The sequence below is a fragment of the Pelophylax lessonae genome (assembly GCF_965119305.1).
Source record: "Pelophylax lessonae genome assembly, chromosome: 5".
In the NCBI taxonomy this organism is placed as follows: domain Eukaryota; kingdom Metazoa; phylum Chordata; class Amphibia; order Anura; family Ranidae; genus Pelophylax; species Pelophylax lessonae.
Genome location: NC_138772.1, coordinates 488,381,651 through 488,397,349, shown reverse-complemented (window position 1 = coordinate 488,397,349; position 15,699 = coordinate 488,381,651). Strand labels below are relative to the sequence as shown.

The window sequence follows — 15,699 nt, the reverse complement described above, 5'->3', positions numbered from 1 at the left end:
TTCGGTTTCTTGTGTCAGATCGTTTTTATTCTCTGCACAGAACGTTCCTGAAGCCTCCAGACCATTTTGGTGATATGTTCCTGGGGTCACTGTAGGAGGTATTCCTCACTCCTTCCCTGCTTCAGGCTGTTTTTAGGGCTGGGACTTGTGGTACTGCTGGTGCAGATCACGTTTTTGCAACTTTTCTTAAAGGTACACCACTTTTTTTTTTTTTATACTCGGTGTTAATGGAGTCTCAGGACCAAATCTTGCCTACAAACCCCCTCAGTGCGGTTGCAGGACCCTCTGGGTCACAGCCCCTGTCTGCTTTTACAGCAGTTTTGGAAAGCCTGGTGTTAAAAGTGGATTTAGTTTTTAAAAAAATGCCACTAGCCAAAAGAGCCCTATGCCTTCTACTACAGAATCTTGAGGATACTACAGAGGAAGGTGATGTGGCCGCCGCATACCATCCTGGTGGATCTGGGTCTTCACATTCTGACGGTGAGGAGGACATTTCCTCGTCAGCTACCGCGCGGGTGGAGACACTTCGTGTCGGTGTGAGAAACCTTAAAAATGGCGGATGAGTCTACAGCGTCAGGGACGCAGGTGTCTTTTGGCACCCGCAAATCCCAGAAGTCGGGCAAGGGGTTTCCCTGTCCGGAACTTTTTTTATAACATTGTCAATGAACAGTGGGGGTGCATCAAACAAATGTTAGTGGTGCCTAAGCGCTTTAAAAGGCATTACCCCTTTGCGGATGCGGTTTCCACTAGGTGGACCGTGCCACCAAAGGTGGATCATCCGGTTTCCAGACTAAACAAGTCTACTGTGGTCCCGGTAGAAGAGTCCCCGGTATTTACAGACCCCATGGATAGACTGAGTCTCTGTCCCGCCATGAATGTGTTAGCGGGCTCAATACTAAAACCTGTCTTTGTGATTACTCTGGTGTCAGACCATCACAGAATGGGCGAAGCTGCTAAAAGGCGACTTTAAAACGGAGCAGCTCTCACCGGGCCTGATAGAGCTAATGGACCAAATGGTTCAAGCCCTTCTGTATATATGTAATGCGTCGCTGGATGTGGCTCCACTGATAGCCAGTGTGTCTGTGGTGGGGACGCATGGTGTGGTTGAAAAGCTGGTCTGCGGACCAGGCTTCCAAAAAGGCTTTTTCTGACCTTCCCTTTACGGGGGACAGGTTGTTTGATAAACTCATCCAGGGAGGATCCAAAGGCCTACAGGTGGGAAGAGTACTCTTCTACTCCATTCCACAAAGGGCAAGGCACCGTGTAATAGACGTGGGGCCTTCATTTACTGCTCGTAGGCGGCTCTTTTGTGCCTCAGGGTCACAGGAGAAAGGAGCTAAGCCATTCATTCTCTTCTGGGGATTCCAAGACATGGTCAGGTAAGCCAAGAACAGGCCAATCTGGATCTTCGGACAAATCCTCGTCTGAATGAAGGGACGCCCTCACCCGTTTCTGGGGTGGGGGGGATGTCTTTGCTTCTTTCCGCAACCATGGACTAACTTGATTCAGGACAAATGGGTCCGCGATCTGATCGGGTTACAAGATCGAATTCCGGTCTCGACCGTTGGACTGGGAAGAACTGGTCCAATCTACGCCTACCCAGACCAGTTATGGGATCTAAGAGAGGCGGTACAAGATCTGCTGTCGCAAGGGGTGATTGTGCCGGTTCCTTCTTGGGAACGCTTTCCGGGGTTGTATTCAAAACTGTTTATTGTGCCCAGGAAAGAAGGCAAAGTACGTCCAATCTCAAACCTCAAGGCTTTGAACCGCTTTGTGCAGGTACAGAAGTTTCGAATGGAGTCCATTCGCACAGTAATGGCGTCTCTACACCAAGGAGACAATTTGGCCTCCATAGATATCAAGGACGCATATCTACACATCCCTATTTACGCTGGACACCAAAGTTTCCTTCGTTTTGCTGTAGGAGAAGAGCATTATCAATTTGTGGCGTTACTCTTTGGTCTCGCCTTCGCCCCCAGTGGTCTTCACCAAAGTGTTAACTCCGGTGTTGGCATGAGTGCGATAACTGGGGATTACGGTACTGGGATACTTAAACGATCTCCTATTAAGAGCAGACTCTCATTCAGCCCTGTTGGGCGACTTGACAATTACTGTATGGACTCTGCAAGAGTTCAGAAGGAACATGAATTTAAAAAATTTGGCCCCGATACCATCCTTAAGACTGGATTATCTGGGCCTGACTCTGGAATCTGCTTCGGCGAGGGTTTTTTTTCCCCCCCGGACAAGCTGCAAAAATTGCAGGGGGTGATTTGTTTGCAATCTGTTCTCTCTGCGGACTTGCATGTGGGCCTTGGGTGTGATGGTGTCAACCTTCGAGGCAGTTTGTTTGCTCAGTTCCACACGAGACCCTTACAAAGGGAGATTCTTGTCAAATGGAACAAAGATCCAAAGACCTTGGACACTATGATTTGGTTGCGTCACAACACAAGGACTGCCCTACTATGGTGCCTTCACTCATTAGCACTACGCCAGGGCAAGTCTTTTTTTTTTTTTTTTCCCATTGTATTGGACTGTGGTAACCACAGACTCCAGCCTGTCCGGCTGGGGAGGAGTGCTGGTGGCCCTTTCTGCAGTACACATACCAGGTGTGGAAAACTGGCAGACGGATTACCTGAGTCGTCAAGTGCTGGATCATGGGGAGTGGTCCCTGCACCCTGAGGTGTTTCACCTCCCTGTGTGTCCGGTGGGGGACACCCGATGTTGACCTGTTTGCTTCTCGACTCAACAAGAAGGTTCAGAGGTTTGTAGCCAGGTCAAGGGATCCTCTGGCCGTCGCCACGGACTCACTGGTGGCTCCTTGGGATCAGTGTCGGCTGATCTGTGCGTTCTCTTCACTGAAAATTCTGTGCAGAATAGAGGTGGAAGGGATTCCAGGCATTCTGGTGGCCCCAGACTGGCCTCGCCGGTCTTGGTCCGCAGATCTGGTAAGGTTGGTCGTCGATGCTCCTTGGAGACTTCTTCTCGGGGGGAAGATCTGCTGTCTCAAGAGCCGATCTTCCATCCTGCTTTACAGTCGCTGGCTTTAAACGGGCGTGGCTGTTAAAAGCCAAGTATTGGACAGAGGGCTTTCGGATTCTGTGATTTCCTACACTGTTGAAGGCCAGGAAGTCTACTTCCAGGAAGATTTATTATTGTATGTGGAAATCCTACATCTCATGATGTGAATCGCTGAAGGTGCATCTTCTCCTGTTTTCGGTGGCTAGGATTTTGACCTTCCTTCAAAAAAGGGCTTGAACAGCGGTTGGCTTTGGGCACTATCAAAGGCCAAGTGTTGGCTTTGACTGTGTTCTTCCAATGCCCTTTAGCTACGCATGCTTTGATTCGCACTTATACAAGGGGTTTGCCATATGGCTCCTCCGAGGCGATCCCCTGCTACCTCCGTGGGACCTTAATTTGGTATTATCTTTTCAGAAAAAGCTTAGCCTTCAAGTGGGTAAATCCTCACATCCAGCACTCAGAGAAGAATTATATAATTTGATGAAAAACAAATAAGTCTATACACCTTTCGTGCTAACTGTATCCTCACCATCTAGCAATAAGCTATAATAGACTCTCAATTTCCCTGGGTATGTGTAACCTACATGCAACGGATAGCAGCTAAAACAACCATGCATTCATCCACCTGTGCATATGCAAAATATTTTTTTTTATAAAGGTGCAGCGCTAATCACTGGGAGAAAATTTAAATCTTTAGGACTCAAAACATATGTGACCATCAGATAAGTCTCATAAAAAATGTGTAAAAATATGTAGTGTGTGTATGTTTATATATCTCTCATTCAAAATCCGTCCATAACAAACATCCATTAAGTCAGAAAAAGCTAATATCCGTGATTGTGCAGCCCCGTACACCATATGCATCTTGACTTAAATCACAACAGTGCCCTTCACCCCACCGATGGGTATCCTCTCGCCTGCTTGGACTGACCTCACCAATTACGTTGACCAGGTTGACCACCTGTAATTGGTGTGGTCAGTCCAAGCAGGTGAAGGGCACTGTGGTGTGTATTCTGTAGCATAATTGTTTTTTATGAGACTTATCTCATGGTTACTATAGATTTACATTTTTCACACTGACGGTTAGCACTGCACCTTTAATAAAATATAATTTGGCCACAAGCAAAAATGATTTCCTGTGTCACTGTGGTGCATTATGGTGGGTTCTTTTTGTGTTTTTTCTGTTCACTATGCTGTGTTTTTTTGTTTTCTGATGTCTTGTGGCCTATCTTTCAGGTAGAAGTAGTAGAAGGAGTTGCTGGTGAGGAAGACCATCATGATGAGCAAGAGGAACATGGAGAAGAGAATGCGGAAGCTGAAGGACAACATGATGAGCATGATGAGGATGGTAAAGTGCAATTGCATTGACCATGAAAATTCATCCGTTTTGTTTCTAGTCATTATACTGATTTCAGTTGTTTTTCAGGGAGTGACATGGAGTTGGACCTTCTGGCTGCTGCTGAGACAGAAAGTGACAGTGAAAGCAATCACAGTAATCAGGACAATGCTAGTGGCCGCAGAAGTGTTGTCACAGCAGCAACTGCTGGCTCAGAAGCAGGTATGTATTAGTCTCTTGACTCCTTACATGTCTGTTGTCGATAAAGAGCTAAACTCAAAAATCTTTACCTTGCAGGTGCCAGCAGCGTCCCAGCTTTCTTCTCGGAGGATGACTCTCAGTCAAATGACTCCAGTGACTCTGACAGCAGCAGTAGTCAGAGCGATGATCTTGACCAGGAGACATTTATGATTGATGAGCCTTTAGAGAGGTCTACGAACAGCAACCATGCCAATGGTGCTGCACAAGCTCCTCGTTCTATGCAGTGGGCTGTGAGGAACACACAGAATCAAAGAACTCCCAACACAGCTCCATCTAGCACTTCTACCCCTGCAGGCAAGTCACAAACCTTTTTTTTTTTTTTTTGATCTGCATTGTTTTGCCTCCCCCATTTTAACCTTGCCTCCCCCATTTTAACCTTGCCTCAATCTTTGAGTGCCATAGATGTATAGAAAAAAAAAATTGTTTTCTATTTTCTAGAATGTGTATTTTTATTGCAGTGACTGTTTGCATGCTTTGTAACCTCAAGGTGAGGGTCAGATTTGCAGTCCATTCAAGCAGTGATGGCAAACCTTGGCACCCCAGATGTTTTGGAACTACATTTCCCATAATGCTCATGCACTCTGCAATATAGTTGAGCATTATGGGAAATGTAGTTCACATGGGGTGCCAAGGTTCGCCATCATTTCTCAGAGCTACCTGGGTTTTCTCCTAGGACAGTAGATCTAATCAGCTAGCCTGGGAGCTTGGGGGGGGTTGGTGCATTTTGGTCATATGCTTAATTACAATGGAGGAAGGTGAGATCACCAGCTTCCAGTGTTTGGATCACAGCACTGACTGAATAGAATTACTAATCTTTTGCCATATAGAAGGGTGCGTATGTATTTATGCCTGTAAGTTCAGATGTACAGGGTTTTTCATCCCCGACAGCGGGTTTTGAAGGCTGGAGCCCCATTGATGTGCATGAGGTATTGCATTTTTAGCTGTCGTTGCTACAGAGCTTCTTGCCAAGGCAATAACCGGAATCTAGTTAGTGGAAGAGCTCATTCTGCACCAAATTCAGGCATTTTCCACCCATCTACCAGACATATAACAAATAGCAGCTTCATCCTCTTCCTCGTAACATTTCTGCTTACTTGTTGCACTTTACCCACTAATGGGTCTTTGGCTCAACCTGTATTTATATTTAATTTTTCAAATTCTTTCTAATCTAGAATATGGTCATAACCTATCATAGCTTGATTTACTTTCTGTACATTACTGTGGTAGGAAACGTGTTACATAGTTACATAGTTACATAGTAGGTGAGGTTGAATAAAGACAATAGTCCATCCAGTTCAACCTGTGTAGGTGTGTGTGACTGTAATCATCTAACATAGCCCTCAATCTCCTGATCCTTGAGATGTAAGTCTAAGAGTCTTTTGAAAGTCACCATACTACCCGCAGAAACCACCTCTTGTGGTAGACAATTCCACAATCTTGTAGCCCTAACAGTAAAGAACCCCCCACGTTGCCTGAGGTTAAAACGCTTCTCCTCTAATCGCATTGTATGTCCTCGAGTCCTCATGCAATTCCTTCGAATGAACAGCTTTTCTTCTAAGCTGAGATCCCCATTAAGATATTTATAAATTGCTATCATGTCCCCTCTCAGACGTCTTTTCTCCAGGGAAAATAAATCGAGCGATTGCAGCCGCTCTTCATAGGTAAGGTCCTCCAACCCCCTAATCAGTTTAGTTGCCCTTCTCTGGACTTTCTCCAGCTCCAACACATCCCTCCTGAGGACTGGCGACCAGAACTGGACAGAATACTCCAGATGCGGTCGGACCAGAGTTTTATAAAGTGGAAGGATTATAGTCTTATCTCTGGAATACATCCCTTTCTTTATGCATGCTAATATTCTGTTGGCTTTGGAAGCTGCCGCTTGGCATTGCATGCTGTTGCCTAATCTATCATCAACTAAGACTCCCAGATCCTTCTCCATTTTTGATTCCCTCCAAGGGTTGTAAACAAGTTTCTGAATTAAAGTGGTTCTGAAGGCTAAATGTTTTTACCTGCATACATTCTATGCATGCAGGTAAAAAAAAACGCCTGTGTGCAGCAGCAGCCCCCCCCAATACTTACCTGAGCTCCCCCTTCTATCCAGCAATGTGCGCAAGAGCATCAGCTCTCTGGGAACTCTCCCTCCTAATTTGGCTTAAAGAGCAGCAAGAGCCATTGGTGAGCCAATGAGAAAAGAGGAGGGGGGAGGCCGAGCCGCAGCTCCGTGTCTGAAAGGACACGCAGAGCAGCGGCTTGAACTTGCATGCTTGGGTCCCCCCCATTGCACGCTGCTTGCTCTGGGGGCACTCGACAGGAGGTAGAGACCAGGATTGCCAGCAGGGGACCCGAGAAGAGAAGGATTGTGGCTGCTCTGGGCAAAACCACTGCACGGACATTTTTTATTTTTTTTTAATGTTTGCCTTTTTAATATCACTTTTATTTCAACCTTATTTTTAACCTTTATTTTTTTTCTAGCGAGTTCAGGAGCTCTAATTTACATTGAACCATCTAGTTTACGCCGAAGTGGAAACATGAGCTCTAGTGCAGCCGCAGCCCTTGAAGCCAGCAACTCCAGTAGCTACTTGACATCGGCAAGCAGTCTGGCAAGAGCTTATAGCATAGTTATTCGGCAAATATCGGACTTAATGGGGCTCATCCCAAAATACAACCATCTGGTCTACTCTCAGATTCCTGCTGCTGTAAAGCTGACTTATCAAGATGCAGTTAACTTGCAGGTGTGACATTGTTTAGAACTGTAAGCGTTTCTCATTGTTAGTAGAACTTGCATTGTTCTAACTTGTATCATTCTAATTTTTCAGAACTATGTGGAAGAAAAGCTTATTCCAACATGGAACTGGATGGTTAGTATAATGGATTCCACTGAAGCTCAGCTTCGTTATGGGTCTGCACTGTCTTCAGCTGGAGATCCAGGTCATCCGAACCACCCGCTTCATGCTTCTCAGAATCCCACCAGAAGAGAACGCATGACTGCCCGAGAAGAAGCCAGCCTGAGGACACTAGAAGGCAGAAGGTATTCTATATTCTGCACTATTGTCTTGGTATGTTTATTGAAGTGCCATGACTTGGTAAAAGAGAACACAGCTGGCAAGGATTTCCTGGAGGCATTATTTGTTTTTTTTTTAAAGGCGTTTATCACAGTCTTCCATATTTTCACATGCTTCATAAAAACTGTATCACAGTTCACATTCATCCAGTTGTCTGTCTCCTTACCCCTAGAATCCCCACAGTGCATATAGGGTACCCATGCCTTGAAGCTGTTAAAAGCAGACACTGGCCCATCTGTAGGGACCATTTTAAAGCAACACTAGCAAGAGATACTTCTCTGACTCTACCCCTTTATCCAGCTTTACTAATAAGGTTTCATGCACACTGGACGTTCAAAAATCTCCAGTAGCTTTAGTTGTAGAATGCTGCGTTTTAAAAACAAGTGTTTTTTTTTTTTTTGCGTTTTTTTTTGCGTTTTCCAGTGTTTTTGCATTAGCATTTTTTAGCGTTTGTAGCGAATTGCTTTTTTTTTTTTTTAACTATACTCCCACAAAAGTCTATGGCTCGTAAATGCAGAATAGCCGTGTTTTTCAGAGTTAGAGTGATTTAACAGCTAAAAAAAATAAAAAAACCCCTTTTTAAACCCACTAATTTGGGGTTTTTTTCAAGCCAGATAACACCCTGCCAAAAACTGCTGATAATGTGAGCATTGACACATAGGATAACATGCTGGCGAGTTTACTGGCTGTAGAAAAAAACGCCTGAAGCAAAAAACAGCTGTTAAAACAGCCATTGCGCACGAGGCCCTAAACACAATCTGTGCTCTTGCAATGTTTTAAGTGGCTATCTTTCTGCGTTCAGGTTCTAAATTTTTAATGTAAAGTTACTTTTCCTTCTAGAAGAGCCACCCTACTAAGTGCGCGTCAAGGAATGTCTGCACGTGGAGATTTTCTGAACTATGCACTCTCACTAATGCGTTCTCACAATGATGAACACTCCGATGTGCTTCCGGTGTTGGACGTGTGTTCCCTGAAACACGTGGCCTATGTTTTCCAGGCTCTTATTTATTGGATTAAAGCTATGAACCAACAGACCACACTGGACACACCTCAGCTGGAGAGGAAAAGGTAAACATCACTATTTTGACTTGCCCTTTGTATGTGAAGTTATCCTTCAAGAAATCTTTAACTATTTGAGGGATTGTACAGGCGGTCCCCGGGTTACAAACATCCGACTTACAAATGACTACAGAAAGTGAGGAGAAATCTAGCCCTAGGAAGGGAAATTCACTCCTGTAAGTGCTCTTTCACACGGAGCGGACTGTATTGCGATCCGCTCCGGCACTTTTTTTTTTCCCACGGACACGGATGACATCTGGTCCGTATGTCCGCATATCATCCCATCCGTTTGCGGATGATATACGGACATAATGCATGTCTATGGGCATTACGGATGTCAGCGGATGACACTGCTGACATCCGATTTTGCATCCGTTCCGTTTTTAAACGGAACAAAAATAGGGTTCTGTTCCGTTCCAAAAAACTGAACAGAACTGAAAGGACACAAATCGGATGTCAGCGGATGGTCATCCGCTGACATCCACAATCCCATAGACATTCATTATGTCCATATATCACCCGCAAACGGATGGGGTGATATACGGACATACGGAACGCCCGTGTGAAAGAGCCCTAAGAGTTCTCATGAGAAAAAGGTGTCTCCACTGAAGCTTTATCACCAATCCTTGTTTCAACAACAACCCAAAATGTTCAAAATCCAGTTGTCATAGGGACAAAGTGAGGGAAAATCTTCTGAACAGGGGTACAGAAAGCAAAACAAATGGTACAGGGTGTTAACCCTTCCCTATGCTATCCAAAAAACTTAAATTATTCCTTTGGGTGGAGCTAAACCTAAAAAATGTACCTGTTCCAACTTACAAATTTGACTTAAGAACAAACCTACAGTCCCTATCTTGTTTGTAACCCGGGGATTCCCTAAAGGCAGATAGCTGTAGAAACTCTTCAGTCATTGGGTGGAGTTTTTATCTTGAAGGTAATCTGTAGCCAGTTAGGAGGAAAATTACCAAGCATTTCACGGGCACATTTTTCCTAATCTAGATTCTAAAGGGCAACTCCAACCAGATGGGCATGTCTCTGTTCGGGATGTAGTTTTGCAGATTTTAATTGCCTGGTTTTATCCTGGAATTTTTACTTGGAAGTCTCCACTTTCTTCAGCATGACTATTAGAAGCTTGGCTTTTCTGCATAGCTGCTGATCCCAAAGGGTGCAAGACATGATATTCTGTATTACTTGCTCTTCTGTTATTTCTTATTTCATGGAAATAGATAATGAAGTCAGGTTAGGGATTATTTGTAACATTAGGAAAGTCAGGTTAGGGATTATTTGTAACATTAGGACAGAGAGCACATCTGTTTTTTGTTGAGTATTAAAGACCTGTATTGGAACAAACACATTTTTATTTTTTTTCTCACAAACGTGAGTGCACCCCTCGCGTTTTTGTAAATGTTTTATTAGATCTTTTCATGGGACAACACTGAAGAAATGACGCTTTAGTAAAGTAGTGAGTGTACAGCTTGTATAACAGTGTAAATTTGCTATTGCCTCAAAATAACTCAAAACACAGCCATTGATGTCTAAACCTCTGACAACAAAAGTGAGTACACTCCTAAGTGCAAATGTCCAAATTGGGCCCAAAGTGTCAATATTTTGTGTGGCCACCATTATTTTCCAGCACTGCCTTAACCTTCTTGGGCATGGAGATCACCAGAGCTTCACAGGTTGCCAATGGAGTCCTCTTCCACTCCTCCATGAGCTGGTGGCTGTTCGAGACCTTGCACTCCTCAACCTCCAGTTTGAGGATGCCCCACAGATGCTTAATAGGGTTTGGGTCTGGAGACATGCTTGGCCAGTCCATCACCTTTTACCCCTCAGCTTCTTTAGCAATGCAGTGGTAGTCTTGAAAGTTTGTTTGGGGTCGTGATCATGATGGAATACTGCCCTGCGGCCCAGTCTCCGAAGGGAGGGGATCATGCTCTGCTTCAGTATGTCGCAGTTCATGTTGGCATTCTTGGTTCCCTTAATGAACTGTAGCTCCCCAGTGCCAGCAGCACTCATGCAGCCCCAGACCATGACACTCCCACCACCATGCTTGACTGTAGGCAAGACATACTTGTCTTTGTACTCTTCACCTGGTTGCCGCCACACACGCTTGACACCATCTGAACCAAATAGGTTTATCTTGGTCTCATCAGACCACAGGACATGGTTCCAGTAATCCATGTCCTTAGTCCACTTGTCTTCAGCAAACTGTTTGTGGGCTTTCTTGTGCATCATCTTTAGAAGAGGCTTCTTTCTGGGACGACAGCAATGCAGACCAATTTGATGCAGTGTGTGGCGTATGGTCTGAGCACTGACAGGCTGACCACCCCTTTAACCTCTGCAGCAATACTGGCAGCACTCATACGTCTATTTCCCAAAGACAACCTCTGGATATGACGCTAAGCACGTGCACTCAGCTTCTTTGGTCGACCATGGCGAGGCTTGTTCTGAGTTGAACCTGTCCTGTTAAACCGCTAGGTCTATGCCACCATGCGGCAGCTCAGTTTCAGGGTCTTGGCAATCTTCTTATAGCCTAGGCCATCTTTATATAGAGCAACAATTCCTTTTCTCTAGCGCTCATCGACAGACGTAGTCCTCGGTGATACACCACCTTCGGGTTATGTTACCTCCGCAGGAGCAGGGCTAGACAGGAAATTAAAAAGCTCTGGCCACACCCTAGGGGCAGTCCCAGAGGGTATATCCTCTCTCTCTCTGCCTCAGCAAATCAGTTATTTTCTGTCTAGTTAGGAGTAAGGACCTAGACACCTTGCTGGGATCTTAGGTCCTGGCAAGAATTTTTTCTTAAAGGATTTTTTTTTAGACAGCTTTTTCTCCAGTGTTCCTGTGAGATCTTCAAGCAAGAAAGCTGAACTGGGCGACGGGCTGGATGTTGAGATCCGGTGGTCACCCCAGTTCAGCCTACGAGCGCGTGCAGGCCATAGCTCCGCGCTGGGTCGGCCGCGACAAAGTCCCATTAAAAGGACTGAACCCGCGAGTTAAACGTCTCGCTGAAACGCCAAAGACCATGAGTCACGGCGTTCGTATCGGTCGACAGCCCTCCCGCCCCGGTGGAGAGGGGTACTGTCAGGAGTTGGTGCCCGCCTGGTTCCGGTATGGTGAGTAGTATGTTCCCCCTTTCCCCCTGACGGGTTTTGTGGTGAACGCGGGCCCCTCTCTGTATGGTAAGAAAGAGTCCTTTCTATCCTATAACATGTCACAGATCCTCCTACTTTGAGTGTGATTTTTTGTGTACAAAAAGCCAGGAGGCTTGGTTTGGGAGCTAACAATCTATTGTATACATGTTTAAAAGATGTAATCTGTGGCATTCTGGGAATCTTATGGGTTAAGTATAAGCTACCTACCAGTCAGAAGCCACGGACATGTAGACTGCCTTCCAAATCAGATCTCCAGCTATTAGCAGGCCTCCCGAACGGCCATGCGGTCCGCCAGGGGCCGATACCGCCAACCACGCCATATCCCCAGGCAGAGACAGTGTTGTGTGCAGCACACCGCCATTCAGCAGGCCGCCGCCATTTTTTCTTGCAGGATCGCACGAGCCGCCATTTTGGCGTAGCCTCGTGTCTCCAGCATGGGGGCGGCCATGTTTGAGGTGATCCTACACCTCGTGGAGCTTGGGGGAGGCGCTGGAAGGCGTGCAGAGGGGCGGAGCCGCCTCCTTTCTTCCTGGGCAGCCAGCCAAAAGACTTCCTGTTTGTCAAGACAGCGCTGTAAGCTGTTGCAGTTTAACTCTGAGCATCAAGTGGTGAGCCTGGGGGTCTATCTCTCTCTCTCTCGATCGATAGCTAGCAGGTAACACTAAGGGGCTTTTTTGTGGCGCTGGGGGTCAGAAAAAAAAAAAAAAAAAAAAGTTTTTTTCTTTACTTTTGAATTATATTATCCAGGAAGTAACTGGAGTTATCATGGACCCTGCCACACATATTCCCCCACCTGTTTCCCTCGAGGGGGCCTCGGGGACCCGCCGGTGCACAGAGTATAGAGTCATTTACAGCAATTTTGGAGTCTATGGTGGCTCGGGTGGAGGCGGCCTGTCAGGGACGGGGGTCAAGGAAGCGACCCCCGCCTACCCCTATACTATCTGACACCTCTGACTCAGATTCAGAGATGGTCACGGCAGTTGCAGGTTCCTCTGCAAGGGTTGCTATCCCAGGTAAAGCCCCCTCAGAAAGTGAGGAGGACGCTTCTTCTCTTGCTATTATTCAGGAAGAAGCATTGGTGGACGCACTAGTTGTGGCAGTGCAAGAAACCTTAAAACTTGAGGCTTTACCGGCAGAGGCAACTGAAACAGAGATGCCTTTTGGTACTAATAAGCCCATCAAGACGGCGAAGGCTTTTCCTGTACCTAAATGTTTTGGTAATCAGATTAAAGGAGAATGGGAACATTCTAAGCGTACCTTTACTATTTCCAAGCGTATTGCTAGACGCTATCCGTTTGAGGAATCCATCATTAAGAAATGGACGGTACCACCAATCGTGGATCCGCCTATTTCCAGGCTGAATAAAGCCACGGTTATTCCAGTGGAGGACACTTCGTCCTTTAAGGATCCGGTGGATCGAAAGATAGAAGCAGAGTCCCGCACTATCTTTTCTCTGATAGGGTCAGCATTTAGACCAGTAATCGTTATTGGTCTAGTTTCCCAGACACTTACGGAATGGGCGAAAATGGTACGCCAAGATCTTAGGGGAAAAGATATTCCCCAGGAGACATCTGATTTGATGGAACAGATCATACAAGGGCTACGGTTTATCTGTGACGCAGCCTTGGACACTACTCCCCTATTAGGGCATGCATCTAAGTTAGCAGTGATCCTCAGACGTGTGCTGTGGTTAAAATGCTGGTCAGCTGACCTAGGTTCCAAAAAGACCTTGACCAATCTCCCTTTTCAGGGGAATCGTCTATTTGGAGCCAACCTAGATGAAATCATTAAGGATGCCACTGGGGGCAAGAGCACTTTTTTGCCACAGGCTGCAAAAGCTAAGGGACCTCGCAACAAGCGAGGACCTTTCTTTACCGCCCATAAAGGGCGCCCGGCTGGTACTAGCGGGAAAGGCAAGACTCCTCCAGGAGGGTTCAAGAAGGGCTGGTCGGACAAGCAGAGGACCAACCCAGCCAAACCCGAAGTAAAGGAGTACACAGCCTGAAGGTGCGCCCCCACCCGGTTTCAGGGTGGGGGGACGTTTTCACCGGTATTCAGGACATTAGATCGAGCATCAACCACTACTACCGGTGCGATTCTTCCCTTCCAACATTTAAGTACCACAGGAAGCGGTAGTTACCGTTCCCTGAAAAGATCTTTTCCTTTACCTTTTCCTAAGATTAATCCCGATACCTCACAGGAATCGGATCTGGTTGACCAGATAGGCCAAGTAGCCTCTAGTCGGGTGACTTCGGTCCCTGAGGTTCAACCAGAAAAGATCACCTTTCCTGATAACTATCAGGTATCTGATAAATGTGTGGGAACAGAAAACGACCAGACTTTCTCGGATGGTCGGGGCCAGATAGCTCTAGGGACGCCTGGTTCAGATCCAATCAGCGCCAGTGGTCCTAGAAATTCTAGGCTGGCCTCCTCAAGCCGGCCTGGCCGACTTGGACATGTTAGTCGCAGACGTTTCGTGGGAACTTCGTCTCAGGGAGTGTCTGTGGTCTCTAGGACCAATTTACCTTCGTGCTTTACAGTCGCTGGTTTTAATGGCCTGGCCATTGAGACCCAAGTACTGAAGGATAGAGGTTTGTCCACTTCAGTCATTCCTACCCTTATTAAAGCAAGGAAAGCGACTTCCAGCAAAGTCTATTATCACACATGGAAGACTTATATTGCGTGGTGCGAATCTTTAGGATTTCCTCCACGTACCTATTCGGTGACTCGTATATTGGCCTTTTTGCAACAAGGGGTTGAGCAGAAGCTAGCCTTGAGCACCATCAAGGGTCAAGTTTCAGCATTAGCAATCTTCTTTCAGAAGCCTTTAGCTACCAAATCCTTGGTGCGGAATTTCATCCAGGGGGTGCGGCACCTGGCTCCTCCAGTCCGCGCGCCCTTACCGCCCTGGGATCTTAATTTGGTTTTGTCGGTTCTACAGAAACCTCCCTTTGAAAACATCAGGGAGATTCCCTTGCTTACTCTATCCCAGAAGGTGGCCTTCTTGGTGGCTATTACTTCTGCTCGCAGGGTGTCAGAACTGGCTGCATTATCATGCCAGTCACCATACCTAGTGATTCATAGGGATAAGGTAGTACTTCATCCTAAGCCATCTTTTCTTCCCTAGGTGGTTTCAGATTTTCATCTGAATGAAGATATTGTACTACCTTCCTTGTGTCCTCAGCCCAAGCATCATCGGGAACATGCGTTGCATTCCTTAGATGTGGTTCGGGCAATCAGGGTATACCTGAAATCTACGGAATCATTCCGTAAGACGGATTCACTTTTTGTGATCACGGATGGCCCCAGAAAGGGTTTGCCTGCATCTGCCGCGACCATTGCCAAATGGATTAGACAAACGGTGGTACAGGCTTATTCTATTAAGGGTCAGAGTCCTCCGTTCCCTGTTAGGGCGCACTCCACTCGAGCGCTCAGTACTTCCTGGGCCTTTCGCCATCAGGCGTCAGTGGTCCAGGTATGTAAGGCGGCCACCTGGTCGTCGGTACATACCTTTACAAAATTCTATAAAATTGATGTGACGGCATCGGCGGATGCCTCATTTGGCCGCAAGGTTTTGCAGGCCGCAATTTGAGGAGACCGGTGGTCTACCTCGAGGGTTTTTTTTCTGTTTGAAAAAAAAAAAAAAATTTTCTCCTTTTTTGTTGAGTCTCATCATTAAGGATGAGCATTGTAAACTTCTAGTTGGCACCGGTTGGGCCTTCTAGATTGGGATTTGATTTCCATTTTCCCACCCCTCAGTTGTGATACTGCTCTGGGACGTCCCGAAGGTGGTGTATCACCGAGGACT

General features: G+C 46.3%; 1 protein-coding gene across 15 annotated transcripts in view; it reads left to right on the top strand.

The window, feature by feature from the left end:
• Positions 1-15,699, top strand: part of UBR5 (ubiquitin protein ligase E3 component n-recognin 5) — a 161,825-nt gene that overhangs the window by 79,862 nt on the left and 66,264 nt on the right. For 14 of the 15 annotated variants that reach the window (XM_082257864.1, XM_082257859.1, XM_082257869.1 and 11 more), the window contains 6 exons: positions 4,255-4,366; positions 4,445-4,576; positions 4,652-4,913; positions 7,092-7,347; positions 7,432-7,643; positions 8,518-8,745. In XM_082257864.1, the coding sequence (XP_082113990.1) occupies positions 4,255-4,366; positions 4,445-4,576; positions 4,652-4,913; positions 7,092-7,347; positions 7,432-7,643; positions 8,518-8,745 (1,202 nt within the window). The remainder of the gene's footprint in view (positions 1-4,254; positions 4,367-4,444; positions 4,577-4,651; positions 4,914-7,091; positions 7,348-7,431; positions 7,644-8,517; positions 8,746-15,699) is intronic. The other variant, XM_082257867.1, reaches the window with a different exon arrangement.